General features: G+C 42.0%; 1 protein-coding gene across 1 annotated transcript in view; it reads left to right on the forward strand.

Annotated features, from left to right (window-relative positions):
* Window positions 1-13,522, forward strand: part of loxl2a (lysyl oxidase-like 2a) — a 25,210-nt gene continuing 11,688 nt past the window's right edge. Inside the window, exons 1-3 of the mRNA XM_008409408.3 lie at window positions 1-160; window positions 2,039-2,338; window positions 4,887-5,062. Coding sequence (XP_008407630.1) covers window positions 2,071-2,338; window positions 4,887-5,062 — 444 coding nt within the window. The 5' untranslated portion in view covers window positions 1-160; window positions 2,039-2,070. The remainder of the gene's footprint in view (window positions 161-2,038; window positions 2,339-4,886; window positions 5,063-13,522) is intronic.

The raw sequence follows: 13,522 nt of genomic DNA on the forward strand, positions 1-13,522 counted from the left end.
GGGTTGGGACGGAGCTGCCAGCTGTGCGGGTAGTCCAGATAAAGCAGCCTGGAAAGTACTTATGGGACAAAGAACCACAGTTTCTTACTCCATCCTCTATCACCGGTTTGAAGCCAGGGTTCTGGAGGGTTCGGTCTGCTGGTTCTTCTGTATCTTCACAGTAAGTCTTTTCACTTTTTACATTCTTCCAACTGTGCACAACCCGCACTCGGGGATTAATGCCCGATACCCTTTTGTAATTTGAGAACATTTTCGTGATTACCCTCCCTTTAGAAATTTAAACATTACAAAAGTCTGCTTTAAAGCTGTTAATTATGTTGTAATATTTTACATTCTATACATTTTGCTCTCATGTAGACTTCGAAATTAGAAAATGAACTATTAAATAAAATAGGGCTACATTAACATCACACTTTTAGCCATGTTAGCCATCTGGATTATTACATGTGATTTTTGCTTTTATGCTACTTGTAGTGTCTTACTAAACTATTCACACTCTTAACTTTGTCACATTTTGTCACAAACGTTAATGTATTTAATTGGATTCATTGCTGACAGACCAGCACAAAGTGATGCCTTATTATGAGGAGAAAAAACTGAATACATGGATTTGTAATCCATTTCTACTAATAAAAACATTAAAAGTGTAGGATGCGTCATTATTCCTCCCCCATTACTCTGTTTCACCTAAATAAAATCTTGTCCAGCCATCTACTTTCAGAAGTCACTGAATTAGTCAACAATTCACTCAAATTATAGGTGCATATTTTATTCTAAGCATAAATCCAGCCGTCATGTGAAGAACTGAAATCACTTTTGTTTGTTGTTTTTTAAATATTAGTTAACAACACATCACAGGTGCAGAAAATTATCACAGCTACAGTAAAAGCATAATCAAAATAAATAAATCTAAGCAGAATTTGGGGTGTTTTTGTTAAAGCTAACAAAGGAAGAACTCTTTATCTGACGGAGATTACGGAGAGGATTGAAGGATTATTCAGATATTTACAGTATTTCATACTTTGAACATATAAAACAGCTCTATCCGAAACATTGTCTAAAAATGGAATATCTATCTATCTATCTATCTATCTATCTATCTATCTATCTATCTATCTATCTATCTATCTATCTATCTATCTATCTATCTATCTATCTATCTAGTCACAAAATGTTCTCTCTTAGGCATTAAAGTTGCTTCTGCTGCCTGTACTGATATTTAAGGGAGATAAACCACATGTTTTACTTTGACTCCCAAGTGACGCCCCACACAGTTTCTCAATTTATTGACCTTTCACCCAAGGAGGTGTTTGAACAAGCGCCTGCAGTTTGTTGGGCTTTCAACATGACGTCAACTCGGAAAGCTGCCCCCCCCCCCATCCCTCCTCAATCCATGTTCCTCTTTCCATACCTTAACTCCCCCAGGTATTTTTGGTCCCAGAGCTGATGAGTTCAGAGTTTTTCACGAAATGTTAAGATTGACTTCAGTTTTCTCTCTGAACTCGAGTTCAGAGAGTTCAGATCAGCCTGAGGGTCCAGATCAGCAGATGAAGAGACAAGCGGCACCCTTTCTTCAGGAGCTCACATTTGCTCCCAGTTAAGCTGCCAGACAGATACAGAGACCTGCTGCTTCTCATTGTTAACAAAAACACTCCAAATTCTGCTTAGAAGCATTTTTCGCCTCTGAAATAAAAAAAAAAATTGATTCTGAATTTACATGTATCAGCATAATGTAAAATATATTTTATGGAACAATGTTTCAGTACTGTCAAACTTGTTACAAAATACTTGAGCTGTGGTAAAAAATTTGATTCTATACTCATGGCTGCATAGAGGCAGTGGAATAATGCCTTTGGAAAATTGATAGCCACACCAAGATCTTATAAAGATTGCATTCAGTCCCTGACATTATAGGCAAAAAGTACCACAAACCACGGTCCAGCTGTCTGGGAACCGAGGAGGACCTCCAGAAAGAGCTGGCGACAGCAGTTTTGTAAAGATGATCATAAAAGTCATATGCCTTTGTATCTCCCTCCAGATAACTCATCTTTTCCACGTTCCGTCCCCATAATGGTGAACCGACTTTTACTGGCTTTGCTGTGCGTGTCGGCGCTGAGCAGTGCCCAGTCAGACGCCGGCAAGCCTGTAATCCAGCTCCGCCTCGGGGGGGAGAAGAGGAAACACTATGAGGGCCGGGTGGAAGTTTTCTACAATGGAGAGTGGGGGACGGTGTGCGATGATGACTTCTCCATCTCTGCTGCGCAAGTGGTGTGCAGAGAGCTGGGCTTCATGGATGCTGTGTCCTGGGCTCCCTCTGCCAAGTTTGGGAGAGGCGAAGGTAAGGAAGAATGGGTCTGTTGTCAGAAAGTCCCCTAATCCAGTAGGACCAAGTCAAGATTTCCTGAAAGTCAACCAGAAGAATCAGGGTCAGGCTTTTTATAATAGTGTGTGTGTGTGGGGTGGGGGGGGGATTACTTTGTCGCCCAACCGCATACATTCGAAGGCAGGCAGCATACGACTGCGTTCAGCTCCAGGTTTTCCGCGTCTGAGTGGTAATCCTTTCTGGCGCTGGGTTTCTCATCAGACCTGAGGCGGGGGCACGTCAGTCCGTTCAGAGCGGGGAAAGACTGAAGGCACCGTAACCCAGACGTAATCTCACCTCCGTTTTGCTTTTTTTTTTTTTACTTTCCAACCTATACAGTTTCCTCTGTTGCCTTAGGAACGCTGATGACATCCCCATCTCTGTGAATGTTATAGATGCTGGTGGTCCTGCCAGTCATAAATTCAGTCAGGACTACAGAAGCAGAGTAATCAAGTTTCCAATTAACTTCATGAAGCACAGCAGTCATTGTGGAAACTTTGGTTGCTACGTTTCTGAACCTAAGCAGGTCTATGCACTTATTCATGTAGATATTGTGGCTGACAAGCAGTAAATCTTTATACAGTTCTTATAATGTCTGGATGGAAAGACAGCATATACTTTAAGAAACGTTTTTCTGGCCGAGTGAGGAGGAAAAAAAAGCCTCATATCACGTTATGTATGGAATTTCTGGCATTTAGAGGTAGCCATGAGAAACTCTTAGTTTACATCATGTTTATCCTTAATCATCCACCAACAATAAAAGAGAAGAGAAAAAGGTTCCTTAGGTGTTCAGAATAGCCAGTTTGTGTTTTTGTCTTGCTGGAAACACTCAGCGATCAAAATTGTATCCCTCTCTACAGTTTTTGTTTTTCACAGCATATGAACAGTCCCACATTTTGTCATGCTATGTGATGTGTAGTTGTTGGTTTTCTGCCTCCCTTAGTGGTTTGCATTCAGCTGCAAAAAGACCAGTTCTGGTCCTGTCTGACCGGAGCACATCCAGACGCATATTTGCTATGTCCTCTGCATGATTTAAAGAAAACTGCAGACAGCAGTTCTTCTGGCTTTCTGCCAATAACAGCTTTCTTGATGTGGTATTTACACAAATGCCGTATTTGTTTTAGCGTGACAATAGTTGTCCATTTTAAATAAATTCGTCCTAACCCTGACCACGAGCTGTGAGACTTGCCACCGCATACCTTGGTGGGTATGAAGTGGGGCCATACTCCTTCCATTTTTGGATGACAGGATAAACATAGTTGATCCAAGACTGGAATGTTGTTTTGCAACCTAACTCTGCTTTTAACTTCTTCACAACTTTATTCCTGGCCGCCACTCTGCTGTCTTCATAATGCTTGAAGACTGAGCATAATCTGCCCCAACCTTTGTTCACAAAAGATTTTTGATTTACGACATAATAACACTTATAAGGACTTCCTTTTTAGAGTATTTTTTTACAACAATAGAGTTAATAGATCACTACTTATAACTTTTAGTGAGACTCCACGGGAATACTGTCCTCTGTCCAGTTTAGTTTGAGTATTTCTTGGCTGCCTTTTTGCAATTATAGCTCATTATCAAAATAAATGACTCCACTCAACAGTCCATGTTAAGGCCTCTGAAAAAAAAAATCTAAATTGTTGTTTCACCACAGCACTAATCATGGATACTTTTTGTTTAAAAAGTCCATTGAGACTTTGCTGGATCTCGCCCTGTGGCAATTAAAGTCCAGACTTGTACTATGAGTTCTTCCATTGTTCTTCCAAACAGAAGTACTCAGGGAGAAGGGTGGATAAGGGTGAACTACCACGTAATGTGCAGTCACTGTGTTGGTATGATTGCAACGTTCTTCAGAAACACTCTGAGGCCGTTAAAAGGAAGAGCAGCACGTTGAATGCTCCCACGAGTACAGCTGTGTGGTTTTCCTCACGGCTGATTCAGATCTGCCAGCTGTGCGGCGGAGGACATGCACCAGTCCGACTCTGGCTGGTTATGTCAGGGAACAAACACGGCGGCACGTGAGCGCACGTCTTTTTCTCAGTGACCTCAGTGGAAGCGCCAAGAAAAGAAAACTGCTAAAGAGAGCAGTAATTGTTGGCTTTTAGTTCAAGTGTTATGAGTTGAACAGAGTCTCAAAGAAGCAGATGATCAATTCAGGCACAAATATGGCCTCGGCCAAGACGGATCATTGTTGCTAAATTTTCTGGTATTGTACAGAAATACCATCTATACTTGTCAGGTTATCAGTGATCTTTGCACCTCTTGCTTCAGTGGCTGTTGTCAGGTTATAGGCTTTACGTTTCTCAGAAATCAACTGTCTGAACGCCTGAGATTTTAAGAAAGTGTTGGCTCCTTTAAATCAGGACTAAAAATATTAGTTTTCAAATGAAAGCCAAAGTCCATTTTTTAGAATTTCTTGCTTTGTAAGAGATTTCTTGTTATCTGCATCTCCTTGTTTTCATGGGAAGCGCCTCAAACATACCTTGTGCACAAATAAACCTGCCTTCGTCTTCTCTTGCTGCAGGTCGCATCTGGCTGGACAACGTGCACTGCACCGGCGCAGAGAAGAGCCTCGCTCAGTGCGAGTCGAACGGCTTTGGAGTGTCTGACTGCAAGCATTCAGAAGACGTCGGGGTGGTGTGCTCCCAGAAACGCATTCCGGGCTTCAAGTTCATCAGGAACCAAGCCGTCGGTGGGGAGGTAGGCTCACGTAAGCCGCTGCCGTACAAAAAGGGCCAAATGTGTGATAAATTATTAACACCTTAGCGGTTCTCTAAGCCTGGTTCAAGTACACACATGTAACCTGGGCAGATGTTGTCTGTGTTGGAAAATGATAGCGGACAGGCTCCGGATGAAAGAAAGGCTTATCGCAGTAAAACGTCTTCCAATCGCTCAAAGTCAAGTTTTATTTTCAAATCCGTCCAACTTTCCTCACTGGGATTTTATTGCAACATTTTGGTGCATTTATGATCTTATCATTTAAAGAATGAAACATATTGTGTAACTTGAACTGAAACCTGCTAAAGTATCACCAAACATCACATTTCAGTAACAGTAAACATTCAAATTGTTGTTTTTTTCATGTAACACAGCAAGTCATCTTTAGCCTGAAGATGCTCCGTGTCCCACATTGTCTGTTATACGTAAGTGTACACACCAGGGCTCCACTATGCAGCCTGGGACATCACGGCGATGAGTCAGAGAGAAGGAATACCATCCGGTCTGCCTGTAGAGAGCCTGTAGAGAGCCCCTCTGCGCCGGACGGAAAGTCAGCGTGGGCCTGTGAACGTGACAGTCAGAGAGGGAGGGAGGCGATGCAGACATTCCTTCAGCTCGTCCGAAAACAAGTGACTAAAAAAGCTGCCATTTAAAACTGAAGCAGCATTCGTTGGCAGCTTCAAAGAGAGGCAGTGCTTTCTCGCTGAACTCATGCTTGGCCTTCTTTGTTTGTTTGTACTTGATGGAGGGCGGAGGAGTGGCTGCGTCACAAGCCTCCACGCCAGCCAGAACAGTGAATATGTTTTTGTCAAGGTCCTGTTAAGGCAACATACCCAGCGGAGAAAATTTGAAGACCTTGTTTGCTTTTCCACCGCCTGCTTCAGTGTTGGGAATGAAGGAAATGAGGAGAGGTGAAATTAAAATGTTTATTCCTGCTTTTTTTACAGGTTGTACATGATGATGGTAGCACCTCCTCGTCCTCTACGTGATCAGTATACTTAGGGGTTTCTGGCGTGTTAGTGCAGTTCACTCCCCCGCCCTGCAAATATTTCCTCAGTCCAACCAAAGTCTTTTAAGTTACAGAGGAGAGGAAAGGGAAAAAGGTGTACCTACACCTTTTTCGGTTTGCTTGAAGCGACGGTAGCAATGAGCAACCCTGTTCCAGCAACATGTTTATTCACAGCATGAATTGACATTCTGTGTTCAGTCTGGAAAGTGAACAGCTGTGGGCATTACCGTTGGTCTGTACCACAAGGATGAAAGCATTCATAAGTTTTCATATCCCCCGAACTCTCCCACAGGCAACAGGGACAAACTCTAATTAATCTTATTGCAACTTTGTGTGAAAGACCAACACAAGGTAGTAGTTCATAATTCCAAAGTGGAAGGAAATTGTCACTTCTTTCCCTAATTTGTAATTCATATTGGCTTAAATCCATCTGCTCTGTATAGAGGTTTTTGTGAATAAGAAGTATCTGGAAACCCAAGGAAGACACCCGACAGGTCAGTGATGGAGCGGAAGACATTTAAGCTGCGATGAGACATGGCTGACAACTTAAACTGTCAGGGCTGGGCAAACAGGGCATTAATCATTGAAGCGACCAAGAGTCTAAACAAATCTGGTCTTTATGAAAGAGCTGGAAGAACAAAGCTGTTACTGAAATGAAGCCACAAGTATTCCAGTTTGAAGTTTTCCACAATCCATCAAGGCCACAGAGCAATCACCCAGTAAAAGGTGTTCTGGTCAGATGAGACCATAATGGAGTTTAATTTTTGTGCGTATACAAAACGCCTTAATCGAATCAGGAATATGTGGCAAGACTTGAAAATTGCTGCTGCTCACTGATGCTCTTCATTCAACCTGAGCTCGAGCCAACCTGAAAAGAAGGTCTAGTGAGTCTTTAAATGGAAAACTGGTAGAGACGTAACTAGGAAGAGTCGCAGTTGTACCTGCAGCAATAAGTGATCCTGACACAAAGGGGCTGAACAGATGCACTGGTTTCACCTCTCACATTTTGTTTTGTGACAAACTTTGAGTTGGTAAAATCCCATTAAGCTACGCTGGACTTTGGTGTTGTATCGTGACAGAGTGTGGAAAAGTTCAAGGGGTGTGACTTAAAATGGTGTGAGTGAAATTAAAGCACATTCATTTGTTGGAAAGGCCCAGATAGAATGGCAAGACTTGAAAGGTGATTTCTGGCGAATGCTCTCCATCCAGTTGGACTTGGGTTGAGGTACTTTTCAACGAAGAATGGAAAATAACTTTCAGTTTTTAGAAGTGGAAACTGGTAGAAATTGACCCAAATAGAGAGACTCAAAAGTGGAGTGTATCCTCTTAATTCATAATTAGGCAATTAAGCACCACTTTGAGATCGTCCATTACACACAACCCCACTAAAATACATAAATTTTTGCGGGTGTAAAAGACTTCAAGGGGTTGGAATACTTTGCAAGGCACTGCGTGTTTTCATAATTTTAAGGCCATTTGTCCACGTTATGTCTCTGTTTGATCAAAGCCTTGAGTTATTTATTACTGACAAAATGTTAAATGCCATCAGCCTTAGACGGTTACCCAACACCCCTAAAAGAACAATAGATTGATCATTCCTGAGCTTCAGAACCGACTTTACAAGCCACATCTGTGACCCAGCACTGTTTCCACATTAATCTGCGTTAGTTATTCGCAGTACACAGATTTAATTTAGTCTGTGCAGCTCAAGACAAGTGTTGTTATGACTAATCATTTGTTCCTTATAGCGTAAGGAATTCATGACGACTGGTGCTGTGGTCGGACTGATTGTCAGCAGGAACATTTTTCCCCTAATTTAGTCGAGATAATCCAACCAGCTGTGCAACGCTGTGATGTTCCAGTTGGAAAAACACAGTGCACAGTGGGATGTGTTATTTTAGTATAATTAGGGGTTCGTAGCACAAGTTTGATAGCAGTCCTCCTGAGAGGATGTTTTTGTTTTCCAAGATGCTTGTGCCACAGTTTGGGTGTGCAATCGTTATGCCATGCTGACACTGTGTGCCAAAAAGAGGCGTCCGATGGAAAGGTGTGCTCGCTTTGATTAAAAGTGCAGTAAGATTTCACAGAAAGCATTCCAGGTGAAGAGGTCCTTCAGGAAAGTTTTAACTTGACACAATTTCAGTATTATTTAATATCTTTACACCTCTTAATAAGGAAGTTATTCTTTTTGAGTCAGAAAGGAGACACATGCTACTTAGAACCACAATGTCATGATCCGTGTTTCTATGTGTTTATTTTCTAGTTTCTGTGTGATCCTGTTCCCTGTTAGTCCTGTCGCTGCGTCTTTCCCCGTTGATTGTCTCCCAGGTGTGTCTCGTTCCCGTGATTGCCCCGTGTGTATTTAGTCTCCCCTGTTGTCTGTGTTCTTCGTCGGGTCCTTGTCAATTGATGTCACCTGTCTCCGTGCTGCCAGTTTTCCTCGTGCTGTTTCCCCGCTGTTCCTTGTTGTAGTTCATTGTCATTAAATTCATCGTTTTTCATCATAACCTGGGTCTCAGCGTCATCTCCTCACCGCAACCTACCACCGCCTCATGACACCCAACTCCCTCACTCTGCGTGTAGTTACTGCAAATGATTTGTCTTATTAATTTTATCTATGCTGTCACTTACTTTATCTTACACTTATTTTTTTGTTGCCTTTATTTTCTTGTTTTTTATTATTATTATCATTGTTATTATTGCCTTGCTGTGTTTTAGCAGGACAGTTAAAAAAAAAACCCAGCTATCAGAATGTGAAGAAAATCCGTAGAGACAGAAATCAAAACTGCGAAAGTTGGCATGGAAGGAACATTTTGTTCCCAAGTCGACGAGTTAAAAGTGAGCTGCACAGGCAGCTGCAGTCTGCAACCAGAACATGTTTACTTGAACCAAACAGTCACACCAGGATTCATCAATCTAATCTAAGACAGTTGTTGTAATAGGAGGTTACACCAGTTTTTATTCTCATGATTACGGCTGGAAACCTGAGCAGGGGTTAAGCTCGCCTTCAGCACGTTGAATTGAAAAAGCTTTTGAGGAAGAGACTGACTGAGAGGAGACAGGGCGATTTATGTCAGGAGACTCCAGTACAGGCTGTCTGGAAGGCTGCTACCACATGTTCAACAGCTGGATCCTCCCATGGCCCGAGCTCCCCTTTGTGTCTTAGACCAGCCAAGCTGAGGACTTTCAGATTTGGAGTTTTATGACTCAGTGTCTTCACATGGTGCTCCCTCTGTGCATGCGATGTATTCCTAGGAAGCTGCAGATGTGATTCAAAGCTAAAACATTCATGTTGCACAACTAGAACCACGCTAATGTAACTGTTCCTTTGGAGATAAAGCGGCGCATTCGCATTGCAACAATAAGAGGTTTCACGTTTTGGCATAAGAAAATATCATACGAGCAAATTTAATAGTTGGTTTTGTGAGAGAACATTTTGTGTTAGTGCATATGAAACCATGCGCTGCATATTGTACACAGGAACCACGCCTCTGATTGTGTATTGAAAACAAATGAGACGCATCTACTTGTGAAAGTGAGATTTTACTGACTTTAATAAAACTCCCCAGCTCCACGTTTGACAAATGTATCTAATTTTGTGCTGCAGCTTAACAATTCCCCTTCAAAATGACTTTTCTTTTTTTAATTTTTACTGCCAAGATGGAAGCAGGACGCCCTGATGGACTTTCCAGATGCGGAGCCTATCACTTAGCAGCCACGTACGTTTGGCAGATCGAGGTCCCAGTGAGGCAGGAATCGGGGCGGGGCAGATGTGAAAGTCATTTCGGAAGCCTCTGGCTTTTCATCATCAGCGTTCGTACTTGCCAGAGCTTTGCGATGTGGGCTGGACGGCAGCTGAATGGGTGGGCATTTCACTCACGTGTTGCCCAACGTGCTGCAGACGGCACGGGAGGCTGATTAGACTGGAAGAAACGCACAGTAGTGGAAGCATTAGTCAGACACCGGCTAGACCACAGCCTTATGTTCACACACCTCCGTTCTGAGGGAGACCCGGATGGAAAAACAAGCCTGCTCTTCATTTAGTGACTCCCAGAGGGCACTTCAAAGGCTGATCTGCTTTCTTCTCTGCCCTCAGTCACCACAGACAAACATGGACTAGGAAATTATTTTTAGGAATACTTAGATATGAAGACTGTAGCAGTCATTGAGGTACAGTGAGAGTTGGCAAGCATGAAAAAATGTTTGTGAAATTTTACAGTGAGCTGATGCCAAACTAGACCTACTATGAGTCTCATATTTGTGCTGCATTGAGCAATTGTTTACAGAACCCAATAAAAGTACTGAAGCTGTTTTTGCTCACACATGTTTTTGTCAAAAATGAGAAAAGTGACTCTTATTGTTAACAGCGTGCCCTCACTGGTGGCCTCAGTTCACTACTATGCTTAGACTCAAGTAATAACTTATCAGAAACATGAAGAACTAAAAATCCATCCTCACAGATGGATGATTGATGGATTTCAACACTCTTTAATTTGAGTTCTTTTTTTGAGAGATTTCACAAATTACAGACTATGTGGAAGTATCCTGACAAATCTGTAGATTAATGACTTCAGGTTTGATCAATATAATTTATTAAGCATTTTTACACTTGTCTCATCTAAGGTGGTTCTAATACCAAAAAGGCAGCATATAATCACTTTTCAAATACAGAAAACATTTCATAGTTCATGTCGTGCGTTTTAAAGAATCTGTCTAATTTTTTCAATCACACTAATATCAGTCTATCCATCCATCCATCCATCCATTTTCGTTACACCCTTGTCCCTTAGTGGGGTCGGGAGGGTTGCTGGTGTAATATCAGTCTAATTCCTGAAAACCGTGAACGACATTTGGTTAAATCCACTCCAGGCTCTTGTAAATTCACAGCCTTTTGGTTGCGGTAATTGACGTATACCCCTGATCATGCCACCCTGGGCAGAAACCCAAACCCGCTGTTACAAAAACTGCCATTGAACTGGTCTGATTACTCTAATATAAATGTGAATATAAAAAATACTCCCTTTACGTATCATTGCGCAAATATCTTTCGTACGTGTGTCCAGCTCAAGGTGTCTCTTTGTGCTGCGCCCTGCGGCTGAGCAGAGTTAAAAACGCTCTGGCCCGTACAGCTGGGGTGCAGCCAGACGTATAATGCTGAGTTTATGCTTGGTGGTCAGGGTTCGGGAGGCTAGCGGGCGCCTGGACTGATCCCAGCTGTGCATATCTGTCCACTGCTCTTCAGTCTCACACATTCAGACAGCCAGTTTCCTCACTCTGAGCCAAACACAACACTACTCGGAGCCATCCCAGTACCCCGTTTCACACCTGGCCTCACACCTGCCCGGCATGTTTTTTCAATTCAATTTTTTTTGTTGCTTTTTTTAGTCTGTTTTATGCTTTTGGGGGAATTACCTCTCCAATCTGACTTCAATTAGTGTTTGTTTTGAAGTTAAAACGAGGACAATAAAATAAAACCGATTAAATTTAGATCACTGGTGCCTGATGCTGATCACGTATCTCAACCGTCCCTCCCACAGACGGAAAACACTCTGTCATGCCCGGACTACCAAGAATCCCTTCATGAAGGAGCAGCCTTTACCCCCTCCAACCACTGCGGTCAGTGGGAGGACCGGGGTCGCTCCGGAGGCTCCTCCCGCTCTCTGCAGTCGTGAGCGTTCAGAGACCCTGCAGCCTCGAACATTCCCCGATGCTGACGCCATCCGCAGGAAACCACTCTGTGGGCAGATGTTTAATATTCTGGGAAACATGCCCGATTCTTCTTTTTTAGTCAAACTGAACTGCATGTTACAAAAGTACTGCAATCAGCAGTTGTATATCACAAAACATCTCTTTATTTGGAGTTGTTTTTGCACCTATGGTAGAACTTCACACTCAGTCAGGAGCAAACGGCAAAATCTGGCTCATGGTGGAAGTTTGAGCTGTTATCCCATGAAGGTCTAGAGGTTAAAGGTGACTATTCCCACTTGATTTAGGGGAAGTCAGGAAACGTAACACTGATTGTTTGGATAACCGTTTCCTGACAACGTGAGCAGCTGGCTTTGTATAACCTTTAGGGAGGGAAAGGCTTTACTACCTTAAAGATACTCTAAAACTCTAAAACTGAACGTGTCTCTTGCTTCCCGTGAAATAATCCCATTTCTAACATGAAGCGGTTTAATGTGCAGCACATGTGCAATCAGAGCATTTCACTGGAGTTCCCCCTGCAGCTTAAGCTCCGTCTTTCTTCCCAAGATGGTTTCACATTTCCAAGTAATAGTCAAAGGCTGTGCTGTATTTATAATATATCAAGTGGACACCGTTTCGGCTGCGCTGGTTGTATACCAGAGAAACTTATCTACATCCTCTAAATAACACTTTGCAGCCATTTTAACAGATGGCAGTTTATTTGTGATCATGTTCCCTTTTGTAGTTACATAACCGTGTTTATAAGCAAACACTCTGGGGCTGGATAATCTCAGGGAAGGTTGGATGCCACGGGGCTCGATGTAACGTGGAGCTGCACGTTTTCCACAGCAGGTTGGAGGAATGTAGCTGACCGCCAGGCAGGCCTCGTGTGAGGAGATGAGAGGGTCAGATTACCTGAATATAGTCCGTTGGATTCAGTGGTTGCATGTGGTGATCCGCGCAATTACTGTCATGCCGTGTCCCGAAATAAAAACCAGCATTTTGCTTTTGAGACGAATTCTCGGCGTAAAATGTTGATCGTACAATTTTGACGGACATCAACATGGCGGCTTGCTTATGATAATTTCATATTACCCTTGATATTTTAGTTCTTTAGCCAGGTATCCAACCTTAATATTGTAATTAATAACCATAATAATGTGGACTTTTAATTAAAATGCCATAAATTGTAGTATAATGTTTGATCATATTTTTCTTTAGCTTAACAAATGCACCAGGAACCATTAAAAAATAATTTTATTAATTTCTGTATTATAACATTTAGAAAAAAGATACAATTAAAGCCATAAACCATATATATATATATATATATATATATATATAAATCTCACATGTCATTCTAGTGCAAAATGATGATAAATACGGAAGTGTTGGACATTCTGCTACAAAGTCTGTACTGATGCAGTATGTTTTTTATTCCTGTGTAGCATATGTCCATTCAGTGTCATTTTTGTTGCTTGTTAATATTTTACAACAAATTTGGCCATTTTTGCATTGCATTTCTTCATACCAGCTCAGCTTCGAAGACGTAAAACCAGACAGACAAGAAGGAGGAAAAGTCACGGTGATTGTGCAGGGAAGCAAAATAATTCCAAAGCTAAATATTTTTGGTCAGATTAACCAAAACCTAAGCACTAATTTGTGGATAATCATTGAATTTGCAGTAGTAATTGTAATCAAAACGGGCGTTGCTGCACTGCTTATATAGAAAACATAACATAAAACTC

This window comes from Poecilia reticulata, chromosome 5 (assembly GCF_904066995.2).
Source record: "Poecilia reticulata chromosome 5, P_reticulata-male-v2, whole genome shotgun sequence".
NCBI classification, from domain to species: domain Eukaryota; kingdom Metazoa; phylum Chordata; class Actinopteri; order Cyprinodontiformes; family Poeciliidae; genus Poecilia; species Poecilia reticulata.